Here is a 15,996-nt window from a genome sequence, read left to right on the forward strand (position 1 = left end):
ATTTGTATAAATAATAATAGTTGAATGAATAATATCACTCAGTTGTTTTGCGCTCATTAATTTCTGAGCTAGCCTGGCCTGACAGAATTTGAGATGATAGATCTCAAACTTATGAACTATTTTCTTGGCATAGAATTTGAGTAATCTAAAAAAGGAATCTTTATTTTCCAAAATAAATATGCTAGAGATTTGCTGAAAGATTCAAGATGGAGAATTGCAAACATCTCCCTACACCAGTTGCAACATGTACAAAGTTAAGCAAGGATGATCCAGGATGATGAAGGATCAGATGTCAATCCAACTCTATTCAAAAAATTGGCTGGCAGCCTCATGTATCTCATAGCTACAAAATCGGATATTATGCGAGTAAGTTTGATTTCCAGATTTATGGAGGCTCCAAAAGACACACATTGGAGTGCATGAAAAATAATTTTGAGATACATAGCAGGAACTAGATATTGTGGCATAATGTATGCAAGCACAGAGAAGAAGGATTTGATTAGGTACATAGACAGTGATTTTGCAGGTATTTTGGATGATCGAAAGAGCACTTCTAGTTATGTGTTCCATCTTGATTCAGGTGTGATAGCATGGGCATCTAAAAGGCAGCCTATTGTAACACTATCATCAACAGAACCAGAATATGTAGCAGCAACATCAGCATCATGTCAAGCAGTATGGTTAAGAAGAGTATTTGACGGACTCAAGCAGAAACAACAAGGATCAACAACAATATATTGTGACAACACCTCAATGATTGCACTATCCAAAGAGGAAGCATATTGATACTAGATATCACTTTATTAGAGAACTTGCTTGTGAGCAATGGAGAAGTTCACTTAAAGCCTTGTAAATTGAGTGATCAATTGGCTGATATATTTACTAGGCCATTAGCAAAAGATGTGTTTGAGTTTCACAAAGGAATTTGGGTGTTGTAAGCCTAGCTGAGAAATAGACTAGACATCATTTTTGAGTTGTCATGAGTCATGTCTTAGTTTAGTGGTCATAATTGAGGGGGAGTGATAAAATAAGCTAATTACTCTTACATGATGATGGGACCAGCCCGTAACTCCACTTTATTATGTTAACAATGATATAACAAAGCCTTAATCAGTGATTGAATGATTAGTAAATGATTTTGGGTTTAATACATGTAATTAGGCGCTAATCATAAGATTGTTCTGGATATTTGTTGGATGGCATTTATGTCGGACTTTAATGATGTTGTGTTGGTTATACTCACCTTGGTTATTGTTTTCCCGCTCTTGGTTAACGCCAAAAACCTGAGTTCTTTGTCATTTCTTCATTTTGCACTTGTGTTTTCGCTGCGCCGAGGGTTTGGAATGGTAGTGAGGGTTTGTGCTGCGACTGTATGGGGTTTGGCAGCAGGGTCTGCATGCGCCCAGCTATGGTTTCTGTTGTTTGTTGGCGTGACACCTTCACTGGTTCTTGTGATTTCGTTGCTCAGTTACTTGGGCACGGTATGGAGGTTCTCCTCGTCTGTATAAGAGGGATACTGTTGTTTCTATTTGCTTGGTTAGTATACTTTCCCCTGCTCCACTGTTTTCTGTTCGTTATAGTTCTTCTAGTTATTAGCTTTGATTAATGGATGCTTGTTCTTTGTTCTACAGGTCACGGTCACGGTGGCCTCCTCAACTTCGCAGTTTTGTTAAGGTAAGCTATTCCTCCATGATTTTCTTACCCTCTTCGTTTTCCTCTGACTCTAACAATGTCTGCTCCTTGGTCTCAGGGTTTCACCGTTGGCTATGGCTCAGTGGGGTTTCAGTCCTCCCACACGAATACTCTCCAGGTAAAACTAATTTAATAACTATGCATTCAGTTCTCTCCTTCTTAGGTCACTTCTTGTCTTTACTCTGCTTGCATATGGCTAAAAACACTCCATTGGCTTGCTTGTGCAGGTGGGAGTTCGTTCACCGACGTGGTCGATGAAACTGCTACGAGCTTTGCTCCGGTAGGCTCGTTCTTTGCTACTGTTGTCAATTTGTTTTTGTTAGGTGGCCTCTGTGAGTTTACTGGGTAGAGTCCCAGTTCTCCTCCATTCGATTTTCCTTGTTGTTATGCGACCATCTTGTATAAGAACCCTCGTTTGTATCCTAGGCAATTTGTAATTATGAACCACGTTTTGGATGGTGGCCGACCAAACCCTCACCCTTAGGGTTCTGCTATTTTGTAATATTCTTTCCGTCATTTTAATGGGTATCTCAGGACTGTTGAATGTATACAATTTTTTTCTGTAATGAAAAAGAATTAACAGGAAATTTTGTTTATATTTCGTTTACCTCTGTCCTGGGGTCATTGCTCAACGTTTGCATTCTCGTTCCTTTTCAAACTGCCCGTACTGTGGTTGGCTTTCGTTTGTGGAACTCCTTTATGTTTGCTGCCAGACTCCGTGCTGGGAATGCTCGTTTAATTTCTCTGTTCGCTCTCTGTTCTATAGAAAGGAAACAAAATGTAATAGGTAGGAACGCACAATATTTGCTTAGTTTGCTTACTCAATGACTAAGGGAAAAAAGTAAATAAATGTTACAACAAACTATTACAGATGGACTCAGATATTTCGGATGAAAGAAATTACTCTTTGTATTGTATTTCTCTTCTCATGTACTAAACCCCTCTAGAATGTATTACATTGGTTTTTATGTTGTGTTTAAATAGTTACTCAAACTATTCTCGGTTACCATACAGTTACTCTTTGTAGTTACACAATCGATAATCATGCTGGGTTTTCTTGTGCTGTAGGGTTTACAATATTATACTTTTGTTTATGAACAGACATCTGTAAGATGGACTAAGAAAATGACAAAACCATGTAACTGCTATGACACTATCCTAACTATATTGTTCCTAATATTCCTTAACTAATAATAATAAAATAAAACTAGTTTCTAGACACTATTTTATTCATTAAACGTAAATGAAATTAAAAGACATTGAACCTGTCCTCCTTGGCTGAGACCAACACCCGGTCATGCTGCCCTTAGCTGGATGCTCCTGCATCAGGCTCCCGGGGTAAGAAAAATTCATGACTCTGGTCCATGAGCTTCTCGACTGAATAACCCACCTGCTCTATCTGTTTAGCATTAAGCCACGAACTATCCTCAATAGGACGGTTCTTCCACTTGACCAGATATTGCAGATACTCTTTCTGTCGAGTTCGCTTGGCCACCTGAGTGTCAAGGATCCTCTCGATCTCAAGGGCTGAGCATAAGGAATTTGTCTCATCCAAGTATCACTCCCTTTCTGTGTGTCCCGTGTAGGTTGTGTGGTACTGTCTTCCTCTGGATCAGCAGTGTATGGAAACAGGTCTGCCACATTAAAGATGGGCGAGATGCCTATTCTTGGTGGCAGCTGCAATTCATAAGCATTTGTTAAAAATTTCTGGAGAACTTTGCAGGGGCCTATATTTTTGTACTTCAGCTTGTTATATGCGCCTTTAGGAAAATGCTCCTTGCGAAAATGCATGAGGACTTCATCCCCCACATTCAACTGCACCTCTTTCCATTTCAAATCTGCTCGCTGCTTATATTTTTGACTACTGCCTTACAACTTTATTTTCACCTGCTCGTGTAAATCATTCATCTCTTTAGCGAAATCTTCCCCATCAACACTCTATCTTTCTTGTTGTCCTAGATCTCGTAACTCATGCACTCTGCGAGGATGCATGCCATATAAGATCTGAAAAGGACTGTAACCCATGTTGCGATTGGGCGAGTCATTATAAGCGAACTCCAACTGGGAAAGTAATCGATCCCACATTCACGAATTTTCACTGATCAAAGTTCGTAGCAGGTTCCCCAAGCTTTTGTTTACCACCTATGTTTGCCCATAGGTCTGCGGGTGATAAGCAGAGCTGAAACTTAACTGCGTGTCTAGCTTCTTCCACAAGGTGTGCCAAAAGTGCCCTGTAAACTTCACATCCCTATCAGAGAGAATGGACTTAGGTAGACCACGTAGCCTGACGATCTCTGTAAAGAACAAGTGGGCCATGTGAATGGCATCGCTGGTTTTTCTACAAGGGATTAAATGTGCCATCTTTGAAAACTGGTCTACTACTACTATCACTGAATCATAACCCCGTTGTGTCCTTGGTAGACCTAAGACGAAGTCCAAGCTGATTGATTCCCACGGTCTACTTGGAATGGGCAATGGCGTGTAGAGTCTCGTATTTTCACTATGTCCTTTTGCCAACTTACACACTTTACATCTAGTCACAAATCTCTGCACATCCCTTCGCATTCTTGGCCAAAAATAAAAATGGTTGAGCTGTTCTAATGTTTTGTCTATGCCGAAATATCCGGCTAGACCTCCACTGTGCTTCTCCCAAATGATATTCTCTCTCATTGAGCAATTGGGTATACATAACTGTCCCCCTCTAAGCAATAACTTCTCCTACAAATTATAGTCCAACCACGGAATATTGTTTCTCAACAAAGGATTCTGACAGGCTTCATAAGCCTCTTTGAAATCCGTGTCGATATGATACAATTCTTTTAAATGCTCAAAGCCCAGCACTTGTATCGTACTCTCCTACAGGAGAAAAGCTCTTATGCTCAACCCATCTGCCACCTTGTTGGCCTACCCGCTAATGTGTTTCAACAAAAAGGTGAAACTTTGCAAATATTCAACCCACTTTGCATGCTTGTGATTCAGCTTATGCTGTTGCGTCACGTATTGCAGTGCAGAATTATTCGAAAATAAAACAAACTCATTCCCCAGCAGATAGTGTCTCCAATGCTTCGATGCTTGGATGACAGCATAGAAGTATTTGTCGTAGGATGAATACTTATGCATGCTTTCATTTACATTCTCACTGAAGAACGCAACAGGGTTGTCTTCTTGGCTAATTACAACTCCAATGGCCATACCTCTTGCATCACAGCGAACCTGAAAAAGCTTTTTAAAATCTAGCAATCTCAGGATTGGTTTTTCTATGATCTTCTTCTTCAGTAGCTGAAAACTCCTTTCTGCTGCCTCGGTCCAATGAAAAGGCTGACTTGCCTTCTTTATAGTGTCTAACATAGGTGCGCATATTTTGCTGAAATTTCTTATAAATTTATGGTAAAAACTTGCCAACCCATAAAAACTACGTACCTCAAACAGAATTTTTGGGGATGGCCAGTTGACAATTGCTGCAATCTTCTTTGGGTCCATCTTCAACTCGTTTTCTGCAATCACGAAGCCCAAATAAACCAATTCTTTTTGCAGAAAAGTGCATTTTTTCAGATTTATCAGCACCTTATTCTGCTGCAATTTTTCCAGCACACTTCAAACATGTTGAAAGTTTTCCTCCCTCGTCTTGCTGAAAATTAATATATCATCCAGGTACACTATAACAAACTTTCCAATGAATTCTTTCAGCGTTTCATTCATCAATCGCATAAAGGTACTCGGTGCATTACTCAGTCCGAATTGCATTACCAGCCACTCATACAGTCCTTCATTGGTCTTGAAGGCTGTCTTCCACTCATCCCCTTCCCTGATTCGAATCTGATGATACCCACTCTTTAAATCAATCTTTGAAAAATATGCTACCCTGCTTAGGCAGTCCATCATGTCGTCCATCCGTGGCAGTGGAAATCTGTACCTGATGGTAATCTTATTGATGGCCCTCGAATCTGTGCACATTCTCCATTCTCCTCCTTTCTTGGGAGCAAGAACTTTTGGAACTGTGTAGGGGCTCAAACTCTCCCTTATCAGCCCTTTATCTAGCAATTCCTGCACTTGTTTTCTGATCTCCTCATTGTCTTTGGGGCTCATCTGATACGTTGCCTTATTCGGTAGACTTGCTCTGGGTATAAAGTCAATATGATGACTTACACTTCTCTTGGGAGACAATTTATTAGATAAGTCGTCCATTACTATATCGCTGAATTCCTGCGGCATCTGTTGAATTTCCATAGGCAAATCTGACACCTCTGTGTGTAACAACACTATCTTTGCTCTTCTCACAACAGCATAGTTCACTTCACTATCTTCAATTTGCTTCAAAATTTGTTTTCCACCCATTAGTAACACTCTTGTCCCACTTGTTTCCGCCGTGTCTTCTTCCTTGATGGGCACAAGTGTGTGCTTGATCCCATCTTTGACAAACTTATAACAGTTTGTCTTCCTGTCATGCACTACTTTCCTGTCATACTGCCATGGCCTTCCTAGCAGTATATGACATACATCCATCGACATTATATCACAAATAACCTTATCCTTATATTTGCCAATATGGAACTCAACTTCACACTGTTCATCCACCAACAGCTGATGGCCTTTCTGCAGCCATGATACCTTGTAAGGAGCGGAGTGCTTCAACCGCTTCAACCCCAACTTCTCTACCATCTCCGTGGCAACCAGATTATTTGTGCTCCCACTATCGATAATCAGCTTACAACATTTTCCGTGTGACTTATAAACTGTTCGGAACAATGCTTTCGTTTGAGTTTGTTCAACAGTTTCTTTGGCTGGTTTTAGCAACACTTTGTTCAAAACTAAGGCTTCCCCTGTTTCCGACACATTTTTTGCTTCCTTGTGGGGTGCCTCTGCTTCCTCTGGCTGCGCAACATACGCACCTCTTTGTCCAACTTGTTCTGCTTTAGGACACTCAAAAGATCTATGCCCCCACTTGTGGCACCTGTAGCACTAATAGTTAGCTCCTCTGCCTCGGCCATTTCCTCTCCCTCGTTGATATGGCCTGCCACCTCTAGTGTTGTCACATTTTTCTATTGTCCCAAAAGTTTTGGAACTGCTGCCTTCTTCACTATTGCTAGCAGTTCATCCTCTGCCATAAGACTGTCCTCTTCCTCTATCGGTTCCCAGTCCTCTCCTAGCATTTTGTTTTCTGGTGATCTTCTCCTCTGCCTTCATGGCACTTTGGTATGCTTCTTCTATATTTTTCGGGGAAAGAATGCTGATTTCATCTAATATTTCTAATCTCAAACCATTTACATACCTTGCTGTTTTCTCCGAGGTGTCCTCTATATAACCAGCTCTTAAATTTACCCGTAGAATTCTTTCGTGTACTCTCTTACTGTCATCCCTTTCTGTTTCAAATTTTGCACTTGCCGATGCAGTGCAATCTGATAATCCTTGGGCAAAAATCTGCCTTTCAACTTGGCCAGCATCCTGGGCCATTTCTTTATTGGCAACTTGTTCATCCTTCTTCTCTCTGCTTGGACACTGTCCCACCATAGGGCTGCGTGTCCCTTCAACTTTGTTGCAGTGAACTTAACTCTCCAATCTTCACTGATCTCTTCACACTCAAAATATTTGTCCAATTTGTTGATCCAGTGCAATAGAACTTCTGTGGACACGCTACCATCATAATTTGGAATTTCTGGTTTAGGCTTGCTACTCGCCAATAGGACCGACCTCAACAATCTCATTTCCAGCCCTTCTTCATCCGATCCATCTGTTGTCACTACAACTTCTTCGTCACTGTCATCTCCTACCTCTAGATCCCTTGTCCTTCCTGCTTCAACTGCCCCAAACGAGCAGTAAGGATCCTGATTTCCTTCCCGCAATCCTTCATCTGCTACTCTCCGAGCACCTCGTCCACGTCCTCGTCTTCCAACTTCCATTTCTCAGGAAAACTCTAAATCCTGCTTTGATACCACTATGATGGGACCAGCCCATAACTCCACTTTATTATGTTAACAATGATATAACAAAGCCTTAATCAACGATTGAATGATTAGTAAATGATTTGGGGTTTAATACATGTAATTAGGCGCTAATCATAGGATTGTTCTGGATATTTGTTGGATGGCATTTATGTCGGACTTTAATGATGCTTTGTTGGTTGTACTCGTCTCGGTTATTGTTTTCCTGCTCTTGGTTAATGCCAAAAACCTGAGTTCTTTGTCATTTCTTCATTTTGCACTTGTGTTTTCGCTGCGCCGAGGGTTTGGACTGGTAGTGAGGGTTTGTGCTGCGACTGTATGGGGTTTGGCAGCAAGGTCTGCACATGCCCAGCTATGGTTTCTATTATTTTTTGGCATGACACCTTCGTCAGTTCTTGTGATTTCGTTGTTTGATTACTTGGGCACAATATGGAGGTTCTCCTCATCTATATAAGAGGGATACTGTTGTTTCTGTCTGCTCGGTTACTATACTTTCCCCTGCTCCACTGTTTTCCTTTCGTTATAGTTCTTCTGGTTATTAGCTTTGATTAATGGATGCCTGTTCTGCGTTCTACAGGTCACGGTCACGGTGGCCTCCTCAGCTTCGCAGTTCTATTAAGGTAAGTTGTTCCTCCATGATTTGCTTACCCTCTTCGTTTTCCTCCGGCTCTAACAATGTCTGCTCCTTGGTCTCAAGGTTTCACCATTGGCTGTGGCTCAGTGGGGTTTCAGTCCTCCCACGCGAATACTCTCCAGGTAAAACTAATTTAATAACTGTGCATTCAGTTCTCTCCTTCTTAGGTCACTTCTTGTCTTTACTCTGCTTGCATATGGCTAACAGCACTCCATTGGCTTGCTTGTGTAGGTGGGAGTTCGTTCACCGGTGTGGTCGATGAAACTGCTACGAGCTTTGCTCCGGTAGGCTCATTCTCTGCTACTGTTGTCAATTTGTTTTTGTTAGGTGGCCTTTGTTAGTTTACTAGGCAGAGTCCCAGTTCTCCTCCATTCGATTTTCCTTGTTGTTATGCGACCCGGTTCAATCTTGTATAAGAACCCTCGTTTGTATCTTGGGCAATTTGTAATTATGAACCACCTTTTGGACGGTGGCCGACCAAACCCTCACCCTTAGGGTTCTGTTGTTTCGTAATATTCTTTCCGCCGTTTTAATGGGTATCTCAGGACTGTTGAATGTATACAAATATATTTTTTTTGTAATGAAAAAGAATTAACAGGAAATTTTGTTTATATTTCGTTTACCTCTGTCCTGGGGTCGTTGCTCAGCGTTTTCATTCTCGTTCCTTTTCAAACTGCCCATACTGTGGTTGGCTTTCGTTTGTGGAACTCCTTTATGTTTGCTGCCAGACTCCGTGCTGGGAATGCTCGTTTAATTTCTTTGTTCGCTCTCTGTTCTATAGAAAGGAAACAAAATGTAATAGGTAGGAACGCACAGTATTTGCTTAGTTTTCTTACTCAATGACTAAGGGAAAAAGTAAATAAATGTTACAACAAACTGTTACAGATGGACTCAAATATTTCGGATGAAAGAAATTACTCTTTGTATTGTATTTCTCTTCTCATGTATTGAACCCCTCCAGAATACAATTACTCTTTGTAGTTACACAATCGATAATCACGATGGGTTTTCTTGTGCTGTAGGGTTTACAATATTATACTTTTGTTTATGAACAGACATCTATAAGATGGACTAAGAAAATGACAAAACCATGTAACTACTATGACACTATCGTAACTGTACTGTTCCTAATATTCCTTAACTAATAATAATAAAATAAAACTAGTTTCTAGACACTGTTTTATTCATTAAACGTAAATGAAATTAAAAGACATTGAACCTGTCCTCCTTGGCTGAGACCAACACCCGGTCATGCTGCCCTTAGCTGGATGCTCCTGCATCACATGAGGAGTTGGCTAAAATTAGAGAGTCATTTAACTGAGCGTTGAATTAAGTCAATTTAAGTGATAGACAAACTTAGTGTGTGGTTGCATGTCAAGTTATTTTAGGCGAGTAGTTAGTCGAAAAGGTTCAAATACTCTTCACTGAGTTCATTGTAATAATCAAGTTTTGTGTGATCAATAGAAGAGCCCCAACTCGTGTGTTTTGTGTGTGTAATTTGTGGTTTGGTTCCTCTACCTTTCCAACACCTCAGCCTCCTTTACGGCTTTGATTCCCCTACTAAGAGCATCGATCACTAGAACAAAAAGTAGAGGAGAAAGGGCACGCCCTTGTCTTAGGCCTCTATAAATTATGAAGAGGTTAGTAGGCTCTCCATTGATTAGAACAACCATCATTGTTGACGACACGCGTGGCATAATCATTTGACATGCCTATGAGGGAAGCCATTTTGTAGAGGACTTCCAACTCAACCCTATCATAAGCCCTTATAAGGTAGACTTCCATTAGGGATGCATTCAATTTCCTGGTTTTCATGGAGTGTATGCACTCTTGCAATTTCCACTGCATTTTGAATACTCATGTTAGCCAAGAAACTAAATTGCTCCAAAGTAATGTGTAAGGACAAAATCTTCTTAATTTTATTAGCAAGAAGTTTTGAAATCATTTTGTAAATAGAATTACATAAAGAGATATGTCTAAAATCAAAGAAAGAATTAGAATTTTTATTTTTAAGAATGAGAGTGAGAAAAGTTGCCTTGGTAGCACATATAACACCTTAGATTCTAGGTTCTTCCGCCATTTGAGTCAGTTATGGCCGGATAAGGTCAAAAAAGAGAGAGTTCTAGGCCCATAAGGTCAAAGAAGAGAAAGAGTTCAATGGGCCAACCATCGAGCCACCATTTGGTTCACTTCTAAACCCCATAAGATCAAAGAAGAACAGAAAAAGTTCAACGGGCCAACCATCGACCCCGAGGCTCTTATCCTTGACCATTTCCTTCAAGATTTGTAGGAGCTTCATCTGCCACAAAGAGGATATTCATGTAGAAGACTTTTGTATAATAGACCTCTGAGACAAGTAACGGAATTAGGGTTTGGGTTTTTCTCAGGCATTCCTTTGGATCCTTACTGTTACAAATATTTCCCTCCACCTTCGATCCTGCAATATGGAATGGCATGAGCTTCTGAGTAGCAGAATATATTACTTATGATCGCCCTTCTCACAGATATCGTCGTTATCCTCGATCGACCCAATCAAAATCCTTTACATTGCAATTAGTGCCGGCGAACATATTTTTGTTTAGACTACGCGTTTTTGGTTAAGATATACAGACTGGCAATCAAAGATGTCTCCTCCATGGTTTCGCCACCTCCAACGTACTCCGTAACTTTCTCATTAATCTGTTCCAGTGGATTTTTTGTTCACGCCTGACTTGCAAGGTACGAAGCGTAAGGGTCCGTGATTTTAATAAATTAAAATGAAAGGTAAAGTCATTAAATGTAAAATCTAAATTTAAATTTACAGAGTTGAGAAATCAAAATACGCGCCAACTTTAAAAGAGCGATTCATCTGCAATTAAGTATATTGATTGCCCAGTTAAAATCCTTACTCAGTTTGTTCACGACATGATATGTTTATGGGAAGAAGCCGTTATAGATTCCATGTTAAATGTTGCTCTTAATTTCATTTGGCGCAGGGCACGTTGCATGACCAGCGAAAAAGAGGTACGTCCTTATTTCCCTCTCCCGAGCTCATTGCGAATGTCTCAAATTAGGCTCGAACCGTTTCCACTGATTAATTAGAGCCACCGAATTCATTTTCGATTATTTTAATTATTACCAGATAACAGTAAAGCAAAGTTTTTTTCCTTCTTATTAAACAAGGGAAAAGGGAAATATGACAGAATCTTCTGTAATCTCATTTTGATTGAGAATTTATTATATTTTATAAAAAGGATAATACCAATGTAGGAAATTTTAATGAAATTATGTTTGAGCTTTTATTTCTATCATATTATAATTTATATAAGATTTTAAATTATGATTAATATTAAATAAATATTTATTTAATATTTGTTATTTTGAAAATTAAATTATTATTTTTAATTATTATATAATATTTGTTATTTTGAAAATTAAATTATTTTTTTGATTATTATTTTAATTAAAAATTGTATTATCAGAACCAATCTCCAACCAAAGCCTAACTCGACAAACAAGAAACCATGAAATTAACATTACCCATACATATACTACGGTCGGAGTACATGCATCCAGGAACGAAAGCATGTCAAAAATTAAGGTGAAATTATAAACTACGGGAAAAATTCATTTTATATTAATTTAATATTTTTTCTCACTCTTTGGAATAAAAAATAACTATATTTCTCGATGATCTTTTTAATAATCTAAAAAGGTGGCTTTTCCTAGTGACTTTCTTACTATAAGACTAAACTACCATCTTCAAAAGACAGTAAATTTATAAAGAGATTCATTTTTTTGTATTTATTCATAATTTTATGTAATACATGCCTGTTATGCGATAAGTATCTCAGTTTTTTTTATCAAGTTAATGTTATTGTTTTTATGGGATTATTTTGTTTCAATTCATGTTTAAGGTTTAAATGTTTATTAATTTAATTAATTTTAATCTAGTTTCAATGTTATAAATTTGAAAATTTAATTTTCATAAATAATGCAAAATTTAGTTTTCTAAATTTTAAATAAATTCTTTAAAAATATACTTTACAAAATTTTTATTACACTAAATATTTATATAAATATAATATAATTATATGATTTTAAATTTAAATATATAATTAAAATTATCTATATATATTTTCATTTTATACACAATACATATATATTTTAAGATACATATATTTAAAAAAAAAAATTATAAAATAATAATGCTGGTCTGAATACTCTCTTTAATAAAGTATTAATATATTAATGCACATTACTCAATAAAATTTGAACCAAATGCTTGCTAATATACTAGTGAAACATTGATTAGAATAAGCCACCATTGGTCAAGCACAACCATATCTTTATGCTTGTGTTGTACTTGATAAACTAGTAAACGTGAGATACTAATGTAGCATTTAGCAAAGCTCAAGGGTGCCCAACTAAACAATGTAAAGTCTTTCCAATATGTAGATTTCTATTTAATGTGTTTTTTTTCCTCAAAAACATAATTGAAAAAACATAACTTTATTATTGGGTTTTTTATTCATTAAGTAGATTTTATTTCAATAAATTTTTTAAGTAATTTTTACAAAATTATTTCTGGTTTTAAAATATGCAAATTTAAAACATCTCAATAACCAATCATAATTAAAAAATAAAAACTTTGATAATTCAAAGTTATCCCCTTAGAATCACTCTATTTCTATTTAATATGTTATTTGGCATTTGAAAAATTGAGTTATACAAAGTCAACTTATTCGAACCATTGAGTTATTCAAAGTCAACTTATTCAAACCATCTTGAGTTATTCAAAGTCAACTTATTCAAACCACCTTGAATAAAGCAGTCATCTTTTATAAGCATTTTTATTAATATAGAAATCGATGATCCATTAAAAAAGATCACGATCCACATGGTAAATATAATAATTGACAATGGTGTTCAATTTTCAATAAATCCTAGAGTTTATGAATAATCAAAATAAGTTAAAATGCAATGATAAAATAATTAAGTGTATCTGACACTAACCATGCCCATGGATGGACAATGTTTGCCTCGTAACAGGCGTAAATGAATTTACATAAATGAGATACAATGCACACTACTCTTTGTGTTTAACGGTTGGTATGGAATCACACCATCCACTACGAGAAAATGAGCCAAAGTCATGACATATAGAAATTGTAGCATGCAAGTAATAGACTTGCGTACCTTGTTGACAGAATCATGTCTACTTTGATGTCTCATTATCTGAGCCCACAAGGGAATTTCAGTATCCTCCCTATGTATATCGATGTGAATCCTACCAATATAGTAACAACAGCGTTCTCTGTATATGGAATCTATCCAGGGGAGAGAAGTGCAACCCTAAATCTGTATTGATTGAAATAAAAGGGCCTCTGCCCTCATGCACAGATTACATAAAATTAGCGTGACCTTTTTGAGTTCCACAACTCGCAAAGTTTTGAGGTCCACGACTGGTAAATTTCGCACTTTGCTGTTATTTTATGCAGAACTTTCTTCGCTCCACCCACTTCCATCTCTGCCAATTTCTCCAGGTACTGGCAAGCTCCTGCAGATGCGATCTTTTTCCTGCCGCTGTTGCTGTTTGAGAGGACCAGCAGTGCAGAAATGGGGAGTGCCTTGGCCACTGTATCCTTTTGGGGATCTAATAGCTGCACCAGACATGACACATTCGCATCATCTTTGATGAATTCTTTTCTGTTGCTCTCCACAGCGAGTAGGCTGGTGAGCGCCCGTGCAGCAATGGCCTGAGTGAAGCTAGGCTTGCCATCCAACATCTTTGCAACCAGACCAACACACCCTGCTTCTCCCAATGTTCTTTTCGTTTCCTCTGTCCGTGCTAAATTGCAGATGATCAAGGCTGCCAATTCTTGAATATTATAGTTCTCACTTTTGAGTAGAACAGTGAGATGTTTAACAAATCCAGAAGACATCAAAATACTTACAGAGCAAACGGACGCAGAGAGACTATGGATGGCCCTCAGTGCAATCTCTCGGACCTCGGTACTCGGTGCTTTTTCCAAAAACAGAACAAGCGATTCAACCCCACCTTCTCTGCAGATCTTCTGCCTCAAGCTTTCATGAAGGGCACCCAACAGATGCAAACATTCTGCAGAAGACTTCTGTGCAAGGGCTGTACCATAATTCACAAGATTGATCAACACAGGAATTGCTCCTTCCTCTGCCATGAGACCTCTTATTTCCTCCACAAAGGCCAAGTTCCTCAACACTGCCGACGCAATACCCTGCCCTTGATACCCATTTCTACAGAATTCAACCAGAGCTGAGATTCCACCAAATGTAGAAACCGCAGAGGCATACTCCCTATCTATGTGCAGACCATCATTACAATGACAGATCCCTAAGATTACATTCAGCTCGGCATTAATACTCTCCTCCTCGAAGTCAACAGTCAATCCCTGCAGAGCCTCGGCTGCTTTCTCCTTGCACAAAGAAGTTCCAGATTCCAACAACCTAATCAACGGTGGCACAACACTTTCTGCAGCAACACAGGCCTTGAAGACATCAAACTGCGCCAGAATCGACACTGCAACAGCTGCACATTCTTTGATAGCAACATTATGTGAATCGAGCAAATGCACCAAGTAAAGAATATCCACTCCTCCATCTACCACAAACAGAATATTCATGTCATCCTCCTCCAAAAACTGTACAAGAGAAATCAAGGCCTGTTTTTTGAGTTCAGTATTACCAATCTTAAGCCTTGCAAACAAACCCTTGACAAAGAAAACCAGGGCATCCCTGCTGGAATCCGGACTTGACACCCTGAAGCCATCACTAGATTCCCTCAACAGTCCGCTCTTTATGAGAATATCCAAATCGCGCAGATGACAATTGAGTTTGTTGACGAGCACATCTAGGTCGCTCTGCATCATAAGCTTCCCACTGAATGAAAGCTCTCTGCAACGCTTTGCAAGCTCTCTGGCCTCCTGCAGAGTGGCCACAACATTAGGCACAAGCTCCTTCAATAACGAATTCTCGGCCCAATAAGTAGAACCCTCCTTAAGAATAGTCACGATGATCTGATTCAGTATTTCCAGCTTAGATGTGATAGTCTGCCATCTTCCCGAGAAGACTTTTGTAGTGTAGACCTCTGAGATAATCAACGGAATTAGAGTTTGGGCTTTTTTCAGGCATTTCTTTGGATCCTTGCTGTTATGAATGCTTCCCTCCATCTTCGATCTTGCAATTTCGAATGGCATGGGCCTCTGAGTAGCACAATATATTACTTATGGTCAAGGCCCTTCCAGCAAATATCGTCGCTATCCTCGATCGGCGTACACATTTTTGTTGAGACTACGCGTTTTTGGTTAAGATATACAGACTGGCAATGAAAGATGTCTCTTCCCTGCTTTCGCCACCCGGATCGATCCTCCAACGTACTCCGTAATTTTCTGATTAATCAGTTCGAGTGCACTTTTTGTTCACGCCTGACTTGCGACGTACGACGCGGAAGAGTACGTGATTTTAATAAATTATAAAATGAATAATAAATTCATTAAATGTAAAATCTAAATCTAAATATGCAGAGTTGAGAAATCAAAATACCCACCAACCCTGAAAGTGGGATTCGCCTGCAATTAAGTAAATTGACTGCCCATTTAAAATCTTTACTCGGTTTGTTCACGACATAAACCGATAGTGTATTTATGGGAAGACGCGGTTATAGATTTGATGGTAAATATGGTTCTTAATTTCATCTGGCGCAGAGCACGTTGC

The 15,996-nt window shown here is 38.8% G+C and overlaps 1 protein-coding gene across 1 annotated transcript; it reads right to left on the reverse strand.

Annotated features, from left to right (window-relative positions):
- Positions 1–13,658: 13,658 nt before the first annotated feature.
- LOC149233663 (uncharacterized) lies at positions 13,659–15,452 on the reverse strand. Its single transcript, XM_089382251.1, has one exon. The coding sequence runs from the start codon at positions 15,450–15,452 to the stop codon at positions 13,659–13,661; it is 1,794 nt and encodes a 597-aa protein (XP_089238377.1).
- Between the last annotated feature and the right edge of the window lie 544 nt (positions 15,453–15,996).

Source organism: Pinus tabuliformis, chromosome J, assembly GCF_031772625.1.
Source record: "Pinus tabuliformis cultivar Carrire ecotype Pingquan chromosome J, CPIR1, whole genome shotgun sequence".
NCBI classification, from domain to species: domain Eukaryota; kingdom Viridiplantae; phylum Streptophyta; class Pinopsida; order Pinales; family Pinaceae; genus Pinus; species Pinus tabuliformis.